A 25,665-nucleotide genomic window follows, 5' to 3' on the forward strand; every position below is an offset into this window, starting at 1 on the left:
TGTTTATATTTGTATAGTGATTGTAGGAACAATTATGCATAGATAAGAGTTTCCTTATTTTGCTGTAAACCGTTCTGAACTCCCTTGGGTGAACGGTATAGAAAAATGGAATAAATAAAAAAAATTTAAAAAAAAATCCACTGCTTCCTGTGGCTGACTGTGAGAGAAGAGACATTGCTGCCTGAGGAGAGGAGGTATTTGGCAGCTGTGTTTGGCGTGTATCATCTGCTCCCAAGGTCTCTCGCTGACGCCAGTGGGCATGGTAAGCACCAGATATAAGATTTTGCCGCTTTCTGCAGCTGAATGTGAGAGAGGAGACATTGCTGCCTGAGGAGAGGAGGTATTTGGTGGCTGTGTTTGGCATGTATCATCTGCTCCAGAGGTCCCTCGCTGACGCCAGTGGGCAGGGCAAGCACTGGAGATAAGATCTCGCCACTTCCTGCAGCATGGCTGCAGGGCGTGGCCAAAGGAGCATGCTCTAAGGGGCACACCAGGCCCCTTGTGAGCCCCTTTGGAGCCCCGCTGGAGCATAGAGGACGGTTTGATAGTAATTGCTTTTATTTTGTTTTTTGGGTTATGGGGAAACGCAAGGTAAAATCTAAAACACTACTGTCTAGTACCCCAGTACTCCCAGACCCTATAGAAAAACATCTGGTATTGGTTTCCAAGCCTATCTCTTCTCCTATCACAGGGAATTTATCGGGTGCCTCATTAAGTTCAAGGGAAAGTATCTCCCCGGGACCCCCGGTCTCATGCTTCTCTCCAGGGGAGACAGGCTCTATTGGTAGTTTCCCTATAAGAGAGAAGACGGCCTCAGACCAAAATTTACAACAACCACATATAGAATCCCCCATTAGTAGATAACAGTTTGCAACCAGTTGAGTTTCCTATTGGTGATTTGTCTAATGAGGAAATACCTCAGAATGTAGCGCTTATGGATGTTTGGATTGTGGTTAAGAGGTCTGAGGCCATACTATAGGGTCCAGTGCAGAGATTTTGAGCCTTTTCAAATCAAGTAGTGTCTAAAATGAAAAATATGGATGAGAAAATGAATGTATTGGGAGAGGCTGTTAAGAAGTCAGAAACTCAAATTGGATTGTTACAACAAACTAGTACATCAGCAATTAAAGAGTCTTTGATTGCATAGGCAATGTGAAATTATGGAAAATCATATAAGAGCTTCCAATCTGAGAATATTAAATTTTCCAATATGTCCATTGCTTTCGGCAGAGATACTAGTTCTTGACTTGTGTAATGCTGAAACTATAGTATTGAATAGATGTTTTTATTTACCAGTTAGAGGGAAAGATAACCAGGAGGGAGGTATTTCCAAAGGATCTGAATTAAAAAAGGATCCAAAGGAAAATTTGACTTTATTTCTTGAAACTACTCAACATGAAATTACTGATCGGGCCACTCTCCTGGTTACTTTCTCCTTTAAAAGTATTAAAAGTAAAGTTTTGAAAAATTATTTCTTGAAAAAAGATTTCTTGTTTTGTGGCCAGAAATTACAAATGTTTCCAAATGTGTGTAGAACTACCCAATATAGACGTAAGCAATTTCTTCAATATAAATCTCAAGTTGTTGCTTTGGATGCAACTTTTTTTTCTAAAATTTCCAGCTAAATGTTTTATTACCTATCTTACTTATATCATATGCTTTTTTTATGGAGTCAGTTTGAAAAATTCCTGTTAGATAAAGAGACAGTGATTTAAAGTAACTTAAAAATGATATAACAGGCAAATTATTTTCTTTTCGTATTTTTTCCTCTTGGCTAATATGTATGAAGTTTTAAGATGTTCCTCTCTCTCCTTGACGTGGACTCATATTTGCTTTAGAATACTGTATGTATCATATACTGTGATATTCAAATCCTATATAATAAAACCCTAAGCGCGCATGTGCACTTAGGATTTCGTAATCCCTGCTGCTGTGTTTTCTGTTCCGTGGCCGTATTCCATTTTGAAACACGGTGGCAGGGAATACACCGGTGACTCCCTCCTCCCACCCTGACTCACTGTAAGGCCCGCTGTTCGTTGTCGTTGTCGTCCCCCCCCCCACCGGCACATCCCTCCCGCCGGTGGGGGGGGGGGACGACACCCGTTGACCCTCCCATCCGACCCTCCCACCGCGAGACAACACCCGTTGACCCTCCCATCCGACCCTCCCACCGCGAGACGACTGACAAACCTCCTAGCTCCAGCAGCATCCGCAGCACTCTAAATACACTGCTTCGCGGCCTTCTACTGCTCTGATTTCCTCTGCTGCGTCCCTGATGACATCATCAGTGATGCAGCAGAGGGAATCATGGGCAGTAGAAGGACACGAAGCAGCGTATTTAGAGTGCTGCGGACACTGCTGGAGCCAGGAGGTTTGTCGGTCGTCTCGCAGTGGGAGGGTTGGATGGGAAGGTCAGTGGGGTCGGCTGCACGGCAGCGGTAGTGGCGGGGGGTAGAAATGGTAAGATGCTGCTCAAGGGTTCTACTGCACAGGGAAATGGGAGGGATGGAGGTAGACAGGCAGGCTTTGGGATTGGGACAAAGTCTGAAAGGCAGTGAGGGGGGACAGGAAAGAGGCACTGGGGGCACTAAGGACACAGGAGGCACTGGGGGCACTAAAGACACAGGAGGCAGAGGGCACTAAAGACACAGGAGGCACTGAGGGCACTCTCGTTCTCTCTACCTTGGAGAGGGTGAACAACCTGTCTTTATTTACTAAGGGGTCCTTTTATCAAGCTGCGGTAGGGGTTTAACATGCATAATACCACACATTAAACTGCCTGCCGCGCTAGCCGCTAACGCCTGCATTGAGCAGGCGTTAGTTTTTTAGCCGGCCGCAGGGATTAGCACGTGATGAAATGTCCGACATGCTAACCCCACTAGTGCGGCTTGATAAAAGGACCCCTAAGTCTATTCCCTTCATTATCTTGAATGTTTCGATCATGTCCCCTCTCAGTCTCCTCTTTTCCAGGGAGAAGAGGCCCAGTTTCTCTAATCTCTCACTGTACGGCAACATCTCCAGCCCTTAACCATTTTAGTCACTCTTCTCTGGACCCTTTCGAGTAGTACTGTATCCTTCTTCATCTACGGCGACCAATGCTAGACACAATATTCCAGGTGAGGATGTACCATGGCCCGATACAGTGGCATGATATCCTTCTCTGATCTGTTCATGATCCCTTTTTAATCATTCCTAGCATTCTGTTCACTCTTTTCGCCCCGTCGCACATTGCACGGATGGCTTTATTGACTTGTCAACCAGTACTCCCAAGTCTCTTTCCTGGGGGGGTCTCTCCAAGAACTGCACCGGACATCCTGTATTCGTGTATAAGATTTTTGTTACCGACATGCATCACCTTACACTTATCCACGTTAAACCTCATTTGCCATAGTCGCGACGCATTTCTCGAGTATGTTTATGTCACGTTGCAGGTCTTCGCAATCCTCCTGCATCTTCACTACTCTGAATAACTTCGAATTGTCTGCAGATGTAATCACCTCACTCATCATACCAATTTCCAGGTTGTTTATAAATATGTTGAAGAGCACGGGTCCAAGCACCACACCCTAAGGCACTCCACTGGCGACACTTTTCCAGTCCGAGTATTGTCCATTTACCCCCACTCTGTTTCCTATCCAGCCAGTTTTTAATCCACGTGAGCATTTCACCCTCGATTCCATGGCTCGCAATTTTTCAAAGTAGCCATTCATGCGGAACATTGTCAAACGCCTTCTGAAAATCCAGATATACAATGTCGACCGGGTCACCCTTGTCCATCTGCCTGTTTACTCCCTCGAAGAAGTGCAGCAAGTTTGTCAAGCAAGATCTTCCTTTGCTGAAGCCATGCTGGTTGGTCCTCATCAGATTATGTCCATTAAGATGACCAATGATGTGGTCCTTTATCAGCGCCTCTACCATCTTTCCCGGTACCGAGGTCAGACTCACCGGTCTGTAATTTCACGGATCTCCCCTCAAACCTTTCTTGAAGATCGGCGTACATTCACCACTTTCCTGTCTTCCGGAATCCTTCCTGATTTGATCGACAGATTGGCTATTAGTTGAAGCAGTTCAGCTATAGCCCCTTTCATGAGGACCTGGTTTTTAAGAGCTGATTTTCAAAATCCTCAGGTAATGTGTATGCAAGGCCTGCAAACTCATTTTTTTTTAAAAACCACCCTGTGGAACTTCATGTTTATTGACGTTCCTTTGTCTGTCCCTATTTTTCCCATCCTATACGCTAATTTTCACTTGCCCATTCTCTTTTTGTTACAATTTTTGTGATACTTTATACTTTTCTTGTAGCTGGGTAGGCTGCCCATAGACCGCCAATTGGTAACTCACCCCCTGGGTCTCAGAGATCAGCTAACTGGAAGACAGTGCTGTGCCACACTTTTATACTCACTTGCCACTACATCTCAACTACTGCAACATTATCTATGTAGGATTGCCTAACTTTGTCCTTAAAGATTATACACATTCCAAAAAACTGCTATTCAACTTCTTTCACATGCTCACTGTAATGATCATGTTTCTGCTCTCCTAACACAGCACCACTGGCTCCCTATTTCCTTTCATAGTCAGTGTAATATTCTCACACTGACTTATGTACACTTATGTACTTAGGCCCATATTCTATAAACGGCACCTTAGGTTAGGTGCTAGTAGATGCACTACTGGCGCCTAACTTGTGTAAAATGCCATAAAAAAAATAAACCTTAATACCTTGTAACTAACTGTTGTTCAATCAACTTTCATTGGCCCTCAGAGATGTCACCCAGGGATCAACTCGATCATATCCCTCGGCTTTACACACCCAATCGTCATCGGGTCAAAAAATTTTTTAGTGCATATTATGTATTACTTCTTTTTTTCTTTTTTTCTTGTGTATTAAACTCTTATTAATAATCTTAAAACAATAAATATAACTGTGAGTTTTTTTAAAGAAAATACTTAGCTTCACCGGGATGGTAAGTAGCAGTTGGTAAGGGATATATATGCCGACATGTTTCACCCCTAAAAAGGGGGTTTCTTCAGGGCTACTATCCCTTTTCTGTTAATTCTACACGGCTGGCCACCCGATCTAAGTTATTTCAAGATCTTCAGGATCTTGAAATAACTTAGATCGGGTGGCCAGCCGTGTAGAATTAACAGAAAAGGGATAGTAGCCCTGAAGAAACCCCCTTTTTAGGGGTGAAACATGTCGGCATATATATCCCTTACCAACTGCTACTTACCATCCCGGTGAAGCTAAGTATTTTCTTTAAAAAAACTCACAGTTATATTTATTGTTTTAAGATTATTAATAAGAGTTTAATACACAAGAAAAAAAGAAAAAAAGAAAAAAAGAAGTAATACATAATATGCACTAAAAAATTTTTTGACCCGATGACGATTGGGTGTGTAAAGCCGAGGGATATGATCGAGTTGATCCCTGGGTGACATCTCTGAGGGCCAATGAAAGTTGATTGAACAACAGTTAGTTACAAGGTATTAAGGGTGACTTACAATATCACCTTAGAGGAATAATCAATAACACCTTGTAAGAGAATACAGCTAAAAATCGATTGTCCTAATAAAAAAAATAAAAGCATTTTTATGGCACCTAAAACCACTGTAAACGTGGCTAACACCAGAAGTGGTGTTAGACATTGTAAAGCACCTCTGTAGCTGCAATTCACATGAAAAGTAGGTGATGGAAATGTAGGCCTTGACATCCCTGGCCTACATTTCCAGTGCTTACCTTTCACAAAGCCACGACTGTACAAATGGTACTGGTGCATGACTGACAGTGGAGACAAATAATTATAAATAAGAGGGAAATTAAGACATTTAACAAACTTTTTTTTATTTGACAGTGGTGCTTTTAGTTATTTATGTACCGCTTATCAATGGAGGTTGTCTAAGCAGTTTACATTCAGGTACTCAAGCATTTTTCTATAGTGCTGATTATTTTGTGGTATCCCTGTGAAGAGAATGGTCTACTGTAAACGCAGTAGTTTCCTGTTATTTATTGTCTTTGAGCAATAGATTATCTAGATCTGGTTGTCTATTAGACAGCCTTCCTTCCTTTTTGCTAAAAGCTTTTTCTGATTTGTGGAATTGGCTTGTATGTTTTTGTAAACAGTGTTAGCTGAGTTGGTTTCCCCATGAAACTGGTAAAATTATTTTAATGCTGATTCTTAAAAGCCTGATACGGATTTGACTCAAGCGTCCAATTTTAGGACAATTGCAAAATATTCCATTCCTTACAAAGATGGTTCAGTTTGTGGTGGGCGCTCAACTGACTAACTACAGTGGTTGTGATTTATTACATTCTTCTCAGCACGGATTTCGTAGTTTCCACAGTAAATTATTTTTGACTTCAATCTGAAGCAAAAAAAAAAAAAAAAAAAAGTATTGTATAGGAGCAGAGATTGTACAATGTGACATTTCTACAGCTTTTGACACCATGAGTCACGAGATTTTATTATCCAAAACTTGGACTAGCTGGCTCTGAATTCGGGTCGCCCAAGGCAGCGTATTTACTTCACTCTCGCTGCCAACGACCTTGAAAGTTATAGCAGCGCCGGGTGAGCAAGCACTGGAGGGGTGGGAGGGAAGACTCCGGATAGGTACGACAGCTGCTGTAGGATTATAGTATTAGATAGATGTCCGGTTTCCCCGGACAAAAGTTGTAAAATTAAAAAAACTGCCCGGCCTCCCGACACAATCCTCAAAAAGAGGACATGTCCGGGGGAACAAGGACAATCTGGTAAGACTCTTTAGCCCTCCCTCCGCACCCACACACCGAAAAAGTAAAGCGGTATTAAAACTGATGCTTTCGAGGGAGATCAAAGAGTCAGTGCGACGCTGGTCAGGAGCGCAATTCTCATTCCAGGTTTTGCGCGCGCTTAGGCGGTCGCCAAGGCAACCCGTTCTTCCGGTAAAACGGTGCTGGTAACCCGGAAGCGTTTACTCTGCTCTGTCTCTTACTACTTCCGGGAGGGTGCCGAATCCTCTTTCATATCAGCCATTTGTACGGAGCGGGGTGAGTGGAGACGGCGTGCCGGGAATGGTGGTGGATTTCCGACCCGCGTGTCTCGGGTTCTGTCTCCGAGGCCTCGAAGCCCCGCGGAAAGGATGTTGGAGACGGTGGGCCGCGGAGAGAGGCATCGTGGACGTTCTAAGGAGGTCGCACGTGCTGCGGGCCAGTGATGCCTCTTCCCGTGATTCCGCTCTCCCTTTCTTCGTGGGAGCGAGTCTGCAGCAACCTTTATATCGAGGGGGAAAGATTGCGACATGGTTTTAAAGGAAGTAGTGGGAAGGGTCCTGCAATCTCAGGCCTACCTGAAAAGGCCCAGTCAATCCTAGTGTTATGCCAGGGCACGAACAGAAGTGTGATTTATATTATTCCCTTTTCTAACAAAACTAGAGCTGTAGATGTAATACTTGCTATTGGGCAAAACCAGGACCTGGCCAGAGGCCAGCTGATAATTCTATCCTAGCCTTGTAAATGATGTGTTTGAGACATACCCTGGCAAGGCTCGAAATCGTGTCTCATTTGGTTCGGCGACTTATGGACTAGATCAGACCCAAGAAGCTTCATGAGAAGTAGAGATACTCCTTAGGATAATCTACAATCGAGAGAGGTCCCTCGCTGGTCACTATCAGCTAAAACTTCAGATAATTGTATATGATTCATCAAGTTGTGGATAACAATAGTCTGTATTTCAAGCTTAGTGAAGGGGGGATTGGGGTTCGAACTTGTATACCACCTTTTTGTAGTTATACAACCACACTCAAAAGTGGTTTGCATACAGGTACTTCAAGCATTTTCCCTATCTGTCTGGTGGGCTTACAAAGTACCTAGTGCAGTAGAGAATTGTGACTTGCCCAGGGTCACAGGGAGCAGCACAAGGTTTAAATTCTTCCCACTCCCTCCAAATAGACTGCTAAGGTGGACTTGGCACCTTGTGCCAAGTGCAGCACAACAAAGTAAAATGGGGCGACCCAATGATCCACAGTGAAAACAATCCACCGATGAAAAAAAACTGTGGATACAGATGTTCTGGAGATAATTTATTATCCAGTTTTGTTGTTTTCATCGGTGGACTTGGATAAGTAGCATGGATACAGTTTACTTCTTGGGATTCTGGCAAGTGCTTGTGACCTGGACTGGCTACTGTTTACACATGGTAGAATTCTGCACAAAAAAATTTATAATTCTGTGCACAGAATTAGCAAATTCTACAAGGTTTATTTGTCAAAATGTAAACAATATTTTTGCTAGTTGACCATATTCCATTTTAAAATAAATATTTTTCTTCTATTTTTGTTTTAATGCTTTTATTTTTTCCATCATATTGGTTCCAGCTTCTCTCTTCTGCTTTCCTGTCATCTAATTCTTCTTCAAGCGTTTGCTATCCATTTGATTTTTCTTCTCTCTCGTCTATTCTGCACTACACCTGCCTCTGACATATTGATCATTCCTGTTTAGTTCTTTACTGCTTCTTTCATTCCATTTTTCACTTTTCAGCTACCTATCAAATTTCCATCTTTTCTCTCATTCCCCATATCATTCCTTTCTCGGCCTTCCATTCCCTTTCATCTTCAATGTATCTCTACCCCCCCCAACCATATTTTTTTCTACCCTCTGTAATATCTATCCTCTCGTCTGTCTCCTTGACACCCTCTCCTCTCCCTCAGGTTTCTACCATTTTCCTTCCTCCACCCTTATAGCCCAATATCTGCTCCCTCTTTCTTCCCTTCCCACCCTTGTGCCTGACATCTCTCTCTCTTCCTCCACGGTCCACCATTTATCCCACTCTCTTCCTTCACTCCCATTACTAGGTATCTGCCCATCACTTCATTCTGCATCTCCCTCATCCCCCTCTTGTGCATCTCCCCCTCCCACCCATCCACCCCATGTCCAACACTTCTATCTCTCCCTCCCTTGCATCCCTCCCCATGCAGCATTCTTTCCCTGCCACTGCCATATCCAACATTTGTTTCTTTCCCACTGACCACCATCCTTTTCTCTCTCCTTGCTTTGTGCCCTGGGTCAAACCTCTCTCTAGCCCCTTTCATATACCATCTCTCCCTCCTCCCCTCCATTATCATGTTCAACACTTCATCATCTCCCCTCACCATGCATGTCTCCCTCCCCTGTGCCAGCATCTTTTCTTATGCTCGCCCCTCCCTTCCCCCCGTGCCAGCATCTTTCCTTCTACCTCTCCCCTTGTACCTAGTAAGGCTTACTTCATTGGGTTGTGGTATCGGCAGTGGTTCTTACGCTGCCTGCTGCTAACCCGGAAACCTCCCTTTTGCCATGGAGAGATGTGGGAATACTGCCAATACCGCAACCCGATAGCTGACACCATCTGCGATTCTGCTTGGGGAAAGGGAGAGTTCTGAGTCACTGCAATTTTGCACAATTTCTGCAGTCCATAGTCACACAGAATTCCGCCAGGAGTAACTGTTGGGAAACAATATTGGGTTTGATGGACTAATGGTCTGTTCCAGTATGCAGTGCTTATACACTTACGGTACCTAAACTTTAAACAGTGTGTCCATGCTTATATGATCACACAAACAGTGAAGGAATTGCTGTCCCTGTACTGATAGTGTTGCTACTTTATTTGGGCACCCTGATAGCTTAATCACTGCAGATAACTAATTTGGGTTTAGTTCCTGGGTCTGGCAATTGCTCTTGTAGTTGGCAAATCTACTGTAGCATAGCTAAGTTATAATCATTTTCCTCTAGGGAAGGAATTCCTCTGTAGCTGAACATTGGCACTTAGTTAATGATAGCAGATGCACCAAAATAATCCATCTAGTCTGTCCAACAAGATGTTTATGGCTGCAAATATTGGTTAGACTCAACTTGCTGACCGGCTCTTTTGGGATGGGAGTACAGTACAGTACAGTTAAAAAGTGAGAGATAACGCATTCTAATTTTCCACTAGCGAGCTTATAAAAGAGAGGGGAGGAAAGTAGAACCCTATCCCTAAAATAGATGAATCAAATTAACTCTGATCCTAATTTTTAGTTTAATAAAAATCCTATTTTACAGGGTACTGTGGACTGCAGACAAGATACAACATGCAGAATGATGCTGGGGAATTTGTGGACTTGTATGTCCCTCGTAAATGGTAAGTTATCTGACTTTGTCAAGCTATGTTTTAATAGTAAAAAAAAAAAATAAAGACTATTGGTACATGGTAAAACAGAAAATGGAGTACATAACTTTATAATCTACACTCATGATGTTGCATAATTGCTGCTTAAATTATTTGTCAGTTAATTTATAGTATGTTTGTGGTGATCTTGTAGCAGCAGGAACTACTGATATAAAAAAGAAACTGATGGCAGATAAAGGTCATATGGCCTATCCAGTTTGCCCATTCATATCATCCACTATCTTTTCCTCCCCATAAGAAATCCCACATGCCTGCCCCATGTTTTCTTAAATTCAAATACAGTCCTCATCTCCACCAGGAAGTTGTTCCATGCATCTATCACCCTTTCCTTAAAGAAGTATTTCCTCAGATTACTTTTGAGAGTTTCCCCCAAACTTCATCTTATGCCCTCGTTCCAGAGCTTCCTATCAATAAATGTAAATTTATATTCAAATGAGAGCGACTAGGATTGCAGGGTCCCTTGATCCATATTTGAACCGAAGTGTCAAAATCACTAATATCAGAGAAGGGATAATACTGTTTGCAAAATTTTAAGGAAGGTTTGTCATTTTTTTTCTACTTACCATATATACTCGAATATAAACCTACCTGAATATGAAAAAACGTTGACTAATAAAAACCAGGGGGGGTTAATATTCAAGTGCAGTGCCTTGCCAAGCTCTGCATCCAGCCTCCTCCCTCGCTGCTCTGCACCCAGCCCCCCTACCTTCCTGCCATGTTCTGTACCCTTTCCCCCCTCCCTCCTGATGCCTTGCAGGCCTCCACCGGGCCTACTGTAAGACCTGATGGTCCAGTGGTGGCCGGGACAGGAGGGATCCCTCCCGTCTTCCCCTCGTACCTTAAGTATCCCTGGTAGACCAGCAGTGAATCACACCAGGAGTGACTTTCCTTTCCTGTGCAGAACCGCTAGCTAATTGGCTGCCGCAAGTTCTCGTAGCAGCCAATCAGTGTCTCTGCACAGGCAAGAGCAAATAAAGGTCACTCCTGCTGTGATTCACTGCTAGACCACCAGGGATACTAAAGGTATGCAGGGGAGGCAGGAGGGAGATAAAAATAATTAGAATCAGACTGGGACAGGAGGGATCCCTTCTGTCTGGTCAGCTGGACCATTAGGTCTCATGTCAGGCTCGGCAGAGGCCTGCAAACAGGTTTGGGAGGGGGGCGTGTCAGTGCTGACCCGAATATAAACTGAGACCCCAATTTTGGGGCCCATAAATCTCAGTTTATATTTGAGAATATACGGTAAATAGCCTCCTTTACAATTACTTATTTTCGTTTTAAAGTTTTGAAACATCACTTTTACTAAGCCGTGGTAGAGGTTTATACCGCGGCCGAGAACTCTAAATGCTCCGACGCTCGTAGGATTCCTAGGAGTGTCGGAGCATTTAGCGCCCCAAGCCATGGTAGAAACTTCTACCGCAGCTTAGTAAAAGAGGGCCATAATTAATTGGTAAAATAAGAACATAAGAATAGCCTTACTGGGTCAGACCAATGGTCCATCAAGCCCGGTAGCCAATCCAGATCACTAGTGCCTGGCCAAAACCCAAGGAGTAGCAATATTCCATTTACCAGTACAGGGCAAGCAGTGGCTTCCCCCCATGTCTTTCTCAATAACAGACTATGGACTTTTCCTCCAGAAACTTGTCCAAACCTTTCTTAAAACCAGCTACGCTACCCACTCTTACCACATCCTCTGGCAACGCATTCCAAAGCTTAACTATTCTCTGAGTGGAAAAAACAATTTCCTCCTATTGGTTTTAAAAGTATTTCCCTGTAACTTCATCGAGTGACCCTTAGTCTTTGTAATTTTTGACGGAGTGAAAAATCGATCCACTTGTACCCGTTCTACTCCTCAGGATTTTGTAGACTTCAGTCATATCTCCCCTCAGCCGTCTCTTTTCCAAGCTGAAGAGCTCTAACCGTTTTACTCTTTCCTCATGCGAGAGGAGTTCCATCCCCTTTACCATCTTGGTCGCATTTTTTTAAATCTTTTCTAGCTCCACTATGAGCTAGATTCACTAACCCTTTGATCCGTGGGCGATTGGAGGCAGGCCGACCGATTCGCCAACCATCTGCATGCAAATGGGTGCGATGGGAGACATGCCCCCAACTGACTACAAGGATCTCTAGAACCCTGACAGTAGTGACAGGAGAAGCAGCTGGAGGCTTATGGAGCAAGAAGGACTTGCGCACCCATCCTGCTCCCAACGTTTAGGTATAGGGGGGTGTCGGACCAGAGGTGGGCTGGGCCAGGGGTGGGCTTATACTGTGGAAAAAGGCAGCAGCAAGCAGGAGAGTCGGGGCAGGCAGAGAGCAGGTCACGGCACAGAGCAGGAGAGTTGGGGCAGACAGAGAGCAGGTCTAGGCAGAGAGGAGTGGAGTTTTTTTACACAAGTGACTGGTCCTCACCAATCGCTTGTTTTGATCGGCCAGCCAGTCGGTGTGTCAGGAGAAAAGTTTAGTGAATCGTGTCCTTCCTGCTTTGCATGCCGATTCCCCTCATTTGCATGCACGGATTGGGATGGGATCGCTACACATGTTAGTGAATCGGGTCAGGGGTTGCAAACCGATTGGTACACGATCGGTTTGCTTAGTGAATCTAGTCCTATATCTTTCTTCAGATAAGGAGACCAGAATTGAATGCAGTACTCCAGATGAGGTCACACCATGGAGCGATACAGGGGTATTGTAAAATTTTTAGTCTTGTTAACATCCCTTTTTTAATAATTCCTAGTATCCTGTTTGCATTTTTGGCCGCTGCTGCACATTGGGTGGAAGGTTTCATCGTATTGTCTATGATGACACCCAGATTCTTTTCTTGGGCGTTAATCCCCAAGGTGGACCCTAGCATCCAGTAACTGTGATTCAGGTTATTCTACCCAAGGTGCATCACTTTGCATTTGCCCACATTAAATTTCATCTGCCATTTGGACGCCCAGTCTTCCAATTGCCTAAGGTCCACCTGCAATTTTTCACAATCTGCATGCGTTTTAACAACTTTGAACAGTATAGTGTCATCTGCAAATTTAATCACCTCACTCATCGTTCCAATTTCCAGATTATTTATAAATAAGTTAAATAGCACTGGTTCCAGTACAGACCCCTGTTAGTAAGGTGCTTTTTTTTTTTTTCTTTCTTGAGTTATAAAAAGCAAATACTGACACTATTAGAGTTCTGAGCTCTTTGGGCAGGACAGGATAGAAAACGAATTAAATAGTGTGGTCTTCTCTCTGTTATCAAAGAATCACAAAAACTGAGCAGAGTCATTGCTAAAGACTATAAAGCTTCATTGTCCTTAGATGAATCTTTGCACTTCTAATATACAGTGTGATGACAGTTTTATATAGCCTTCATATGGGAGGTATGTAGCTTACATTGTTCATATTAATAGATCTTTTTTTTTTCCTTAGCTCTGCTAGCAATAGAATTATTGGAGCTAAGGATCATGCTTCTATCCAGATAAATGTGGCTGAGGTGAGTTAAATATTTGTCTTTGCTGTATATCTTGATTAGTCTTTGCCCCATGGAATTTAGTAGCACCATAGAAAAGTAGTAAACAAAGGGGGCAGTGCTTATTGGCACCTAAATTTTAGGCCCCACAAAGGAGTGCACTTGGTGCCTAGCGGTGTGACTAAGCTGTTAAAGTATATGAGCCTAAAGCCACTAATATCTCAGTGGGCTTAAGTGGTGCAAAATCTAGTCTCTCATTTTAATTATTACAATGCATTTTTTAGGCTTGTCTTCTTACTGTTTTTTGGCCTTTACAGGTCGCTCAAAACTTGGCTTCCTGTTTTATTAGCAGGCCCATATTTTGATTATATTTCCTCATCGCTTATTGAAATACATTGGTTACCTATTTTGGGCACACTTAATTTAGGATTTTTTCACTGGTTCACTGGATGCATAACTATATTCCATTGCCTTTGAGAGTATACCAGCCTCAAAGAGTCTTATATTCCATAGATAAATTACTTTTAAAGATTCCAACTTTTAAACAAATTTAGAAGAAGAACGTGTGATTCTGCAAGTGGTGAGCCTCTTACAGAACCTGGGCTGGATAGTCAACTTCCACAAAAGTCAGCTGCAGCCAATCCAGTGCTTGAAATTTATCCCAGGACAAGCAGACAGCATATTCTTGACTGATGGGTGACGGCACCGACGGAGCCCCGGTACGGACAATTTTAGAGTGATTGCACTCTAAGAACTTGGAAAGTTCTAGCAGGCCGCACCGCGCACGCGCGAGTGCCTTCCCACCCGGCAGAGGCGCGCGGTCCCCAGTTTCTTAGTTTCCGCGGAGCTAAGAAGACGCACTTTCAACGGCTGTTGAAAATTTTTTTTCTAACGCCTTCCCGCTCGCGTAAACTTTTTCGGTATTTTTTCCCTTCTTTACTTATTTTCTTTAAAAAAAAAAAACAGAGAAGAATTTTCTTTTCTTTTTTTCTCATTTTTTCGGGTTCGCCCCGGCGGGGCCTGCTGCCACCATCGAGGCCTCGGCCTTCGATTTGGCAGAAGCCGTTTTTACGTTCATGCCCCCCAACCCAGTTTTAAGAAGTGCCAGCGATGCGCGAGGCCCATTTCTCTCACTGACCCGCACAACTGGTGCTTACAGTGCCTCGGTCCTGACCATCAGGCGTCCACCTGCACCCGCTGTGGCACTCTGAAAAAGAGAACTCTTAAAAACCTCCAAATTCAACAGCGGTTATTGTTTGGTACCGAAATGTCGGATTCGGCGGTACCGACTCCGACTTCGGCCCCGATGCAGTCGGCACCTACCTCATCGATACCGCGCCGGCATCGCATTCCTCAGGTAAGCCGGCTAAGAAGCCTTCCCCGCTGGAGCGCCCTCCGGTCTCAGTGGCAGCGAGCCCAATCCTGCCGACCTCGAGGCGCCCACGGAAGCGCTCCGCTCCGATTGAGGTTAGCCCTTCGACCTCGGGTTCCTCTTCGGAGTGTAGAGCGGCACCAAAGGTACCGCAGAAGAAAAAAGCGGTACCGGTGCCTTCACTGGATGAGTGAATTGCCGCCGTCCTGCAAGTTCAGCCTAAAGAGCAATTGCAGCAGCTCCTGCCTGCTCTTCTGACACCGAGCCTTCCAGTCCCGGTCCGGTCTGAGCTACCGGTACCGGCAGTGGAACAGCCTCTTTTATCGGCATCCACTTTGTCGGTACCGGTACAAACAGCTTCCTCGGTATCCATGCCAGTTTTAGCTCCGGAACCGAGGTCTTTACACCAGGCGGTGCAAACTTCGGCACCGGCACGCACGATGACATCTCCCGGTACCGTTTCACAGAGGTCTGGTAAGTCGACTCATAAAACTCGACACCTAGAACCCTCCACACCGGAGTCTCGGGACCGTAGTTTTCAGGTGAGGGACCCTGATCTGTGGGGTGATTCAGAGGAGCCGCTTCTCTCTGAGGGAGAGTGTTCGTCAGGGGACGAGGACCCTTCTGTATTAGATCCGTCCTCTAAGCCTGATGCATCTTCTTTTACCTCTTTTCTCAAAGAAATGTGCGACTCTCTCTCTATTCCCTTGGAGGCTGAATCCAAAAAATCCAAGGCATTTCTCGATGCACTGGACTTTGACTAGCCTCCAAGGGAATTCTTGAAATTGCTTCTCCATGATATTTTGCGAGAGACTTTCTATAAAAATCTAGAGACACCTTTGACCATTCCAGGAGCTCCTCGCAAACTGGACTCCTTGTATAAGGTCATACCTATTCCTGGCTTTGACAAACCGCAACTCCCCCATGAGTCTTTACTAGTGGAATCTACTTTAAAGAAATCCACGGGGGCTAGTGTGTACGCCTCTGTCCCTCCTGGCAGAGAAGGTAAGGCCATGGATAAGTTTGGCAAGCGGTTATATCAGAATGCGATCCTAGCTAATAGATCTGGGAACTATGCTTTTCATTTTTCGTTCTACCTTAAGCATCTCATTCAGAATTTGTCATTTTTTGAAAAATACCTCCCTGACCGTAAAAGATCTGCTTTTCGCCAAACTTCTTCATCGCTCTTACAACTCCGTAAGTTCATGGTCAGATCGATCTATGACACCTTTGAGCTGACCTCTCGGGCCACGGCTATGTCGGTGGCCATGCGTTGCCTGGCCTGGCTCAGAGTTTCAGAACTTGATGTCAATCATCAGGATCGACTGGCTAATGCACCTTGCCTGGGGGATGAGCTGTTTGGAGAATCCATGGACTCCACTACCCAAAAGCTCTCAGCTCATAAGACCAGGTGGGATACTCTTCTCAAAACAAAAAAGAAGACCCCCACCTACCAGGCCTTTTCGCCAGCAGTCGGCCTACCAGCGTAGATTTGTGGCTCGTCCTTTACCACAGGCCCCGCAACAACCCAGGCGTCAAAGGCAACAACAGAGACAAGCTGCTAGACCAGCACAGCAGCAACAACAAGTGAAGCCTCCCCCTTCACAAAAATCCACTCAAACCTTTTGACTTGGTTCTCCAGGACATAGCCAGTCTCCCTCCTGCTGCCCACCGTCCGCAGCCCATAGGAGGACGCCTTACTCTTTTCATAAGCCGTTGGGAAACCATCACCTCGGATCAGTGGGTCCTCAACATCATCCGCCACGGCTACTCTCTCAACTTTCAGACACTTCCTGCCCAAAGTCTACCAAGAGAGTCTGCTTCGAACACTCCTCAGGTTTCACTCCTTCTTCAGGAGGTTCAATCCCTCCTCCTTCTGAACGCCATAGAGGAAGTTCCTCTAGATCAAAAGGGGCAGGGATTCTACTCCCGTTATTTCCTAGTCCCCAAAAAAACAGGAGATCTCAGACCCATCCTAGATCTTCGCGATCTCAACAAATGCTTAGTCAAAGAAAAATTCAGAATGCTCTCTTTAGCCACTCTTTACCCTCTTCTCAATCAAGGCGACTGGCTATGTTCCCTCGATCTCAAAGAAGCATACACTCACATACCGATCAATCTGGCCTCCAGACAGTACCTACGCTTCATGATCAATCGTTGTCATTACCAGTACAAGGTACTACCCTTCGGTCTTGCCTCCTCTCCAAGAGTGTTCACCAAATGTCTGATTGTGGTGGCTGCTTTTCTGCGTTCCCACCACCTTCAGGTGTTTCCTTACCTGGACGATTGGTTGATAAAGGCCAATTCATCTCAAACAGTACTTCAGGCCACCAACCAGACCATCCTATTTCTACGTTTGCTGGGGTTCGAGATCAATCTACCCAAATCTCATCTCATCCCCACGCAGAGACTTCAATTCATTGGAGCAGTCTTGGACACAGTCCTCATGAGAGCGTTCCTGCCGTCCAACCGTCTTCAAACGCTTCAATCTCTATGTCAGCAGGTGCTTCCACAACGTTCCATCTCTGCCAAACAAATGATGATACTCTTGGGTCACATGGCCTCCACAGTTCATGTCACACCACTTGCACGTCTTCACCTGCGCACTCCTCAATGGACCCTAGCTACCCAGTGGTCCCAAGCGATGGATCCTTGCTCACGTCACATATCTGTCACATCATCTCTTCGTCAGTCTCTACAATGGTGGTTGATATCCTCAAATCTCTCCAGAGGTCTTCTGTTCCATCTACCTCCTCATCAACTTGTCATCACCACCGACGCCTCCCCTTATGCCTGGGGGGCTCATTTGAACGAGTTCCAAATTCAAGGACTTTGGACAGCTCAGGAAATGAAGCATCACATCAATTTCCTAGAACTCAGAGCAATGTTTTATGCCCTCAAGGCCTTCCAACATCTTCTCTTTCCTCAAGTCCTCCTGCTGTGCACAGACAATCAAGTTGCGATGTACTACATCAACAAGCAGGGTGGGACAGGCTCTCGCCTCTTGTGCCAAGAAGCCCAGAAGATTGGGCTTGGGCCACAGATCACCATCTATTCCTGAAAGCTATCTACATTCAGGGAGAACAGAATTCCTTGGCGGACAAGCTCAGCAGAATTCTCCAGCCTCACGAGTGGACACTCGATCCTTTAACTCTGCAGTCCATCTTCGCTCAGTGGGGCACTCCTCAGATAGACCTCTTTGCAGCTCCTCACAATCACCAGCTGCCCCTATTCTGCTCCAGACTCTACTCTCCTCACCGTCTGGCAGCGGATGCATTTCTCCTCAATTGGTCCAATCTGTTCCTATACACTTTCCCTCCTCTACCTCTCATGTTAAGAACCTTGTTCAAGCTCAAGAGGGAACGAGCCACCATGATTCTGATTGCTCCACGGTGGCCCAGGCAACATTGGTTCTCCCTTCTACTTCAACTCAGTTCCAGGGAGCCTTTTCTTCTTCCACTGTTTCCTTCGCTACTTACGCAACATCAGGAGACCCTTCTGAATCCCAACCTTCAGTCTCTGCACCTGACAGCTTGGTTTCTCTCGGGCTGACTTCTCATGATACTCTTTTGTCTCAGCCCGTTCGTTCCATTCTGGATGCCTCCAGGAAACCGGCCACTCTACAATGTTACCATCAGAAGTGGACACGTTTTTCTTCCTGGTGTCTTCTTCATCATCATGATCCCACTTTCCTTGCAGTGGAGACCTTCTTGGATTATCTTCTTTCTTTGTCTGACTCTGGCCTCAAGTCTACTTCAATCAGAGTCCACCTCAGTGCTATTGCTGCTTTTCATGAGCCAGTTCATGGAAAACTCCTCTCAGCTCATCCCTTGGTGTCCAGGTTCATGCAGGGTCTTTTTAATGTGAAACCACTTCTTAAAGCCCCTCCTGTTATCTGGGATCTCAATGTAGTTCTTTCCGCCTTAATGAAGCCTCCATTTGAACCTTTGGCTACCGCTTCTTTCAAGTTTCTCACTTGGAAGATACTTTTCCTTATTGCTCTTACCTCTGCCAGGAGGGTCAGTGAGCTACATGCACTAGTTGCGGATCCACCTTTTACAGTCTTCCATCATGACAAGGTGGTTCTACGTACACATCCAAAGTTTCTCCCTAAGGTTGTCTCTGAATTCCATCTCAACCAATCCATTGTTCTGCCTGTCTTCTTTCCGAAACCTCACTCGCATTCTGGAGAACAGACTCTGCAGACTTTGGACTGTAAGCGGGCTCTAGCTTACTATTTAGACCGTACTAAGCCCCACAGATCATCTCCCCAACTCTTTCTGTCCTTTGATCCGAATAAATTAGGACGTCCTGTTACTAAACGTACGTTGTCAAATTGGCTTGCAACGTGCATTTAATTTTGTTATGCTCAGTCCGGACTGACACTGGAAGGTTCTGTCACGGCCCATCGAGTTAGAGCTATGGCAGCATCTGTGGCTTTCCTCCGTTCCACGCCTATTGAGGAAATCTGCAAGGCTGCTACATGGTCCTCAGTTCACACTTTTACATCTCACTATTGTCTGGATGCATTCTCCAGACGGGATGGACACTTCGGCCAATCTGTTTTGCAAAATTTGTTTTCCTAATGGCCAACCTTCCCTCCATCCCTCTTTTTGTTAGCTTGGAGGTCACCCATCAGTCAAGAATATGCTGCCTGCTTGTCCTGGGATAAAGCACAGTTACTTACCGTAACAGGTGTTATCCAGGGACAGCAGGCAGATATTCTTGCGTCCCACCCACCTCCCCGGGTTGGCTTCTTAGCTGGCTTATCCTAACTGGGGACCGCGTGCCTCTGTCGGGCGGGAAGGCACTCGCGCGTGCGCGGTGCGGCCTGCTAGAACTTTCCAAGTTCTTAGAGTGCAATCACTCTAAAATTGTCCGTACCGGGGCTCCGTCAGTGCCGTCACCCATCAGTCAAGAATATCTGCCTGCTGTCCCTGGATAACACCTGTTACGGTAAGTAACTGTGCTATCTGGGAGTCCATTTCGATACAGCATAGGGTCATGTTTTTCTTCCTGAGCCACACCAACAGAAGCTCCGGAAGCAGATCCTAGAGAACTTGGTTCTTCTGAACACCACAACCTATCATTATCTGCAGGTGCTGGGCTCAGTGGCAGCCTCCTTGGACGTGGTGTCCTGGATAAGGGCTCATATGCGCCCACTCCAGTACTCTCTTCTGTCCAGATGGTCTCCATGACGTTACTTCCTGCAGACACAGGTTTCCTGGATGGCAGAGGCGAAGTGCAGCTTGAGTTGGTAGCTCCAAGGGGAAAACTTGACGAGGGGCATGCCTGTCAGAATCGATTGGTGGGTGACCCCTCAGGACCGACCCATGCCTCAGCGGCTGGGGTGCTCTCTGCTGCGGTTGCCCTCTCCAGGTGGTCCCCATCGGAAAACAAGTGGTCCATAAATCATCTGGAACTGAGTCATTCAGTTGACCTTGCTGCAGTTGCAATCTTTCCTGACAGGGAATGCTGAAACACATCGATTGTGTACGGTTTCAAAAATAACTTTAATGAAGTGATATGGATTTATATAGTGAAGACGTAGTATGGCCCCTGATGAAACCAAGGCGTGAAACTGTTGAGTAACTGTCTGACTAAAGTTTAATTTTCACATTGTATCAAAAATTCAGCCTAACAAGAAAATTGAATAATGTGAATAGGAACAATGATGAAAACACCACCCTAGGAAGGGCATGAAAAAATTGGATTAATGTCTCAGGTGTATGAGGTCCTCCATTAGGTTAACTTTGTACAAGTTTACTCTTTAAGTTGTTTGTAACATTTGTTAATGATACATATGTTTTTTAAATTTTTTATATTGTTACTTATTTTGGTTATTATGTCTTATATTTTGGACTTATTGAATGCTACATTTTGTGCTTGTTATTATAACCTGCTTAGAAATAAAAAAAAACATATCCCACCTAAGTGCGCCATACAACACACAGAGCTGATAGTATTCTATGAGTTGTGTGCATTGCTAGGGCAAATCCATAACACCTCCATGCTGCCCGTGTGAATTCCCTTTTGTAGTTAATTTTTGGCACACTGTTTATAGAATAGCACCTAGCAATTACCGGTAGGTACTTATCTGCCAGTTATTGGTGCCAGTCAAACTATCAAGTGCTAGTATGCCATGCTATAAACTTGGCAAGGTATCAGTGCCTAAATCTTGATGTGCTTTATAGAATTGTCTTTATATTTCATAATGGAGTGAGCTCTAGGTACAGCAAGTCTAGCTGGGTATAAATTTGTGGAAATGTGCTATAATGTAGCAAAATAACTATAACAGAAACATGAGAGATTGGTTGGATGGAGTGAAAATTTAATTAACCTTGACAAAGTCTTGGAAGAGGTGCATTTGCAGTAAAAAAAAAAAAAAAGCTTGCAGAAAAGAGGTGGTGTGTCTGCGTGTCAGGCGTCGAGAGCTCTGCTGCTGGAGTTGTGTGTGTAACAATAATCTCAGGGAGGGAACAGAACCTCCAGGTTGCTTGAGATACAAAAATATGGATTTATGAGGCGGGATGTCAGATTTAGTCATGGGGAGGCAGTGTAACCTGTGATCCAAATCAAAAATGAGCACATCATTTGAAATGAGCACATCATGTGTAGTGTGCCTGAGTAAAGGAGCTGTAAATAGCTTTTAAGAAATGTCCTCTTTGCAGCTTTTTCTTCACTGCAACACCTTCTGAATTCATTAATTTTCAGCATTGTTTAATTATAGGTCGATAAGAACACGGGTAGGTTCAATGGACAGTTCACGACCTATGCTATCCGTGGAGCTATCCGTAGAATGGTAAGACTTTTTCTTTTAACAAGAAGGGTTTGTTTGTTTGTTTATATATTTTATTACCATTTATCATAATTCACATGAATACTCTTGCTTAAGAAATACAAAAAGAAAAATCTTAAACGAAAATGCAAATTTTAAACATAGAAAATATAGTATCCTCCTTAGACCACAATAATTAGAGGGAGGCCTAGCTAAAGGGAAGAGAACCTCAATTTACATGAATATATATACAGTACTCCCCCGATATTCATGGGGGTCTGTTCCAGGAACCCCCACAAATCTTGAAAAACCATGAATACAGTTTTTCATGGGGCAGATTGGAGAGGGCAGCGGGAGAGGCAGGCGAGAGCAGCCGGAGTGCCGACGAGTGCAGGAAATCACTCGCTGTATGCTCCGACCGCTTCTTCCTGCACTAAGTCGGGCCAATCAGGAGCTACGTGTCAAAGCAGCTCCTGAATGGATAAAGCCCAACTTAGTGCAGGAAGAGGCAGTCGGAGCATATAGCAAGTGATTTCCTGCACTCGTCGGCGCTCCGGCTGCTCTCGCCTGCCTCTCCCGCTGCCCTCTCCTTGTCAGCGGTTTGCGGTGGGAAAATACCACGAATGACTGGGACCGCGAACTGCCGACCGCGAACGACCAGGGGAACACTGTAATACCAGTATTGGCCTAACAGCTAGTCCCACAATCTCAACCACTGTTCAAAATAGCTATTATCCCAGGACATTACAAACTCTTTTAAAAGCTAAATGTAAGTGCAATGAGATTTCTTCTAAATTGGTATGGAATGATTTATTTTCACAACATGCCTTGTATTATGAAAGCTCAAATAAGGCGGGAAGATTATTGGCAAATTATCTTAAAGTAAAAAAAAAGAAAGACAAAGATAAGGGTAATTAAAGATGAAAAAGGAGATACATATTCTCAAATTGGTCCTATCATAAAACAATTTCTATAAAGCCCTTTATTCTTCTGAGCCTTATTTAGATAGAGAAAAAGATGGTTTAGAATTTTTAGAATTAATTAAGGGTCCAAAAATTCCTGATCATATAAAAGAAAATCTGGAAGAGCCTATATCATTGAAAGAATTACAAACAGCGTTAAAGTCCCTTAGAGTAGGGACCGCTCCAGGTGGTGATGGTTTTACCTTAGAGTTCTATAAATCATTCCAAATCACCCTATTACCTCATTTATTAAATTTATATCAGGCTCAACGAATTAAAGGTTGCATTTCAGGTACTATGGCAGAATCGTTAACTATAGTTTTGCCAAAGCCAAATAAAGATCCTACATTGATTTCAAACTACAAGCCTATTTCTTTAATTAATGTAAATGGAAAACTTTTGGCTAAACTTATGGCTTTACATTTGGCCAAGGCTCTCCCTTATACAGTTGGTATGCACCAAACGAGGTTTGTTGCTCAGAGACATTCTTCCAATAATACCAGGTTGGCTTTTCATATGTTGTATTTAACAAAAGCCATGAAAGATCCGGCCTTCTCTGTATCTTTAGATGCAGAGAAGGCCTTTGATCGGGTGGAATGGACCTTCATGTATCAGGCTATGGATTGGTTTGGTATAGGTCCAGGATTTGTACAAATGATTCAAACATTGTATATAGCTCCCCTGTTGCTAGATTGTATATTAATAATAACTTCTCAGATCGTTTTAGTCTGCAGCGGGGGGTTAGACAAGGTTGTCCCTTCTCTCCTTTACTTTTTGATATAGTATTAGAACCCTTGTTATTAGCTATTCAACAAGTGAGGGAGATACAGGGTATCCCACGTTCTGGTCGGGAAAATAAGGTCACTGTTTATGCAGATGATATACTACTTCATTTGAGGAATCCTGGAACAACCATTACACATTTTCTTGAATTGATAGATAAATTTGGGAAATTTTCAGATTCTAAAATAAACTGGAGTAAATCAGAAGTTTTTCCTCTAAATGTACATTGCACAAAAGGTTTATTTGATTCATTTCCTTTTTTTATGGAAAGAGGAAGGAATAAAATAGGTATATGGATAAAAAAACACGCTAGAAGAAACAATGAAGGTAAATGAAAAATCTTTATTAAAAAAGGTAACAGAATTGTGTGAGCAATGGAATCCTTTACATCTGTCTTGGTGGGGGAGAGTCCAAACTATTAAGATGATGATTTTGCCTATGGTTTGTTACCAAATGGGTATGATTCCAGTTTTTTTTCAGGGGTCTTTCTATAAAAAATTAAATAGTATTCTTACAAAATTTGTTTGGCTGGGTAAAATTGCTAGAATTGCCTTAGTGTCTTTACAAAAGCCAATTGCAGAGGGAGGGGTAAATTTTCCCAACTTTTATAGGTATCATCAAGCCTATATTATACGCCAGGGTATGTATTGGGTCCTCCCAGAGCTCGTGGAAAAGCTCCCTGACTGGTTGTGGTTGGAACGGCAGCTCCTGTTTCCTCTTAGATTCGGTCATGTTCTTAATATAAAAATGCCTAGAGTATATAAAGAAAACAGAATATTAATTGACACATGGAAAACTCTACGATATGTCAATAATTTAACACCTAATCCAATTCAAAAATCTACAAATCAAACTATATGGCTGAACTCCAAGATTCAAATAGGCGGGTTTAAGATCGTCTGGAAGTGTTGGATAAAAGCAGGTATATGCACGTTAGATGATGTTATATCTAATGGTAAACTGCTTGATTTTTCACAGTTGCAACATAAATTCGGTCTTGATAAATCACAAAGTTATAGGTGGTTGCAACTAAAGCAGGCTATTCAAGCGGGGTTCCCTGAATGGAAAAATCTTAATACTCAATTTAGTCTAGAGTTCTTATGCTTTCAGGCAGACTTCCTGGGTCACCAGGCCGCACAGTAGTACAAATTAATATCTGGATATATAAATAAAAAACCAAAAACTGGACTTAGAGATATTTGGAGCATTGAGATTAAGCATCAAATTACTACGTCTCAATGGCCACGAATTTGGTCTTGGAGGATGAAATGTACAATGTCTGCATCTATGAGACAAACGTGGTTCTTCCTGTTTCATAGAGCATTCTGGACCCCTGTTCGTTTACAAAAATTAGATTGCTCCAAGTCTAATAGATGTTGGCATTGTCATCTCGAAGCAGGGACTTTAGATCATTTATTGTTCTATTGTCCATTTATTTTGGCTTTTTGGAAATCGATTTGGGGCCAAATAAATTGTTTGCTAGAGAATCATGTGGCATTATCACATGACACAGTTTTATTTGGCATGTCTATGAGAGCTAAGAGTCAAATATCTTCCAAAAATAATAAACTTTTACTGATTCTGACAGGAGTTGCCATTCAACAAATAATGTATAATTGGAAAGATTGGAAAAGACTGAATTATAGTTTTTGGTGGTGTTCAATATGTCACATGTATAAAATGGAGAGAGCATTAGCTGTTCAAAAAGTTTCAAGATATCTGGGGGCCATTAATAAATTATTGTAATGAATAGATATCATTTTTCCCTGATTATCATAAATGAAAGAATGGGGAGGGGGGTTTCGATTTTCATTATTGGTTATGAAGGGAAGGAATGATTTTATTATATTGTATGTATTAAATGATATTAGAATGGTGGGTGGGAAGGGTTAAATCTTATTTTGGGAGAAATTGGGGTATTTCAAGTGATGTACTAAGTTAATATGTTGTTACTTTCTGTGCACTTGATGTAAAATATATTATCCCAGGACAAGCAGGCAGCATATTCTTAACGCATGGGTGACGTCACCGACGGAGCCCCGGTACGGACCTTTTTAACTAGAAAGTTCTAGTTGGCCGCACCGCGCATGCGCGAGTGCCTTCCCGCCCGACGGAGGAAAGCGTGGTCCCCAGTTTCTTCGT

The 25,665-nt window shown here is 43.8% G+C and overlaps 1 protein-coding gene across 1 annotated transcript in view; it reads left to right on the plus strand.

Moving 5' to 3' along the window:
* The first annotated feature begins 6,947 nt into the window (after positions 1-6,947).
* Positions 6,948-25,665, plus strand: part of RPS21 (ribosomal protein S21) — a 39,692-nt gene continuing 20,974 nt past the window's right edge. The window contains exons 1-4 of the mRNA XM_033921169.1: positions 6,948-7,027; positions 10,052-10,130; positions 13,589-13,652; positions 21,731-21,802. Of these exons, the coding sequence (XP_033777060.1) occupies positions 10,081-10,130; positions 13,589-13,652; positions 21,731-21,802 (186 nt within the window). The 5' untranslated portion in view covers positions 6,948-7,027; positions 10,052-10,080. The remainder of the gene's footprint in view (positions 7,028-10,051; positions 10,131-13,588; positions 13,653-21,730; positions 21,803-25,665) is intronic.

This window comes from Geotrypetes seraphini, chromosome 1 (genome assembly GCF_902459505.1).
Source record: "Geotrypetes seraphini chromosome 1, aGeoSer1.1, whole genome shotgun sequence".
Taxonomy (NCBI): domain Eukaryota; kingdom Metazoa; phylum Chordata; class Amphibia; order Gymnophiona; family Dermophiidae; genus Geotrypetes; species Geotrypetes seraphini.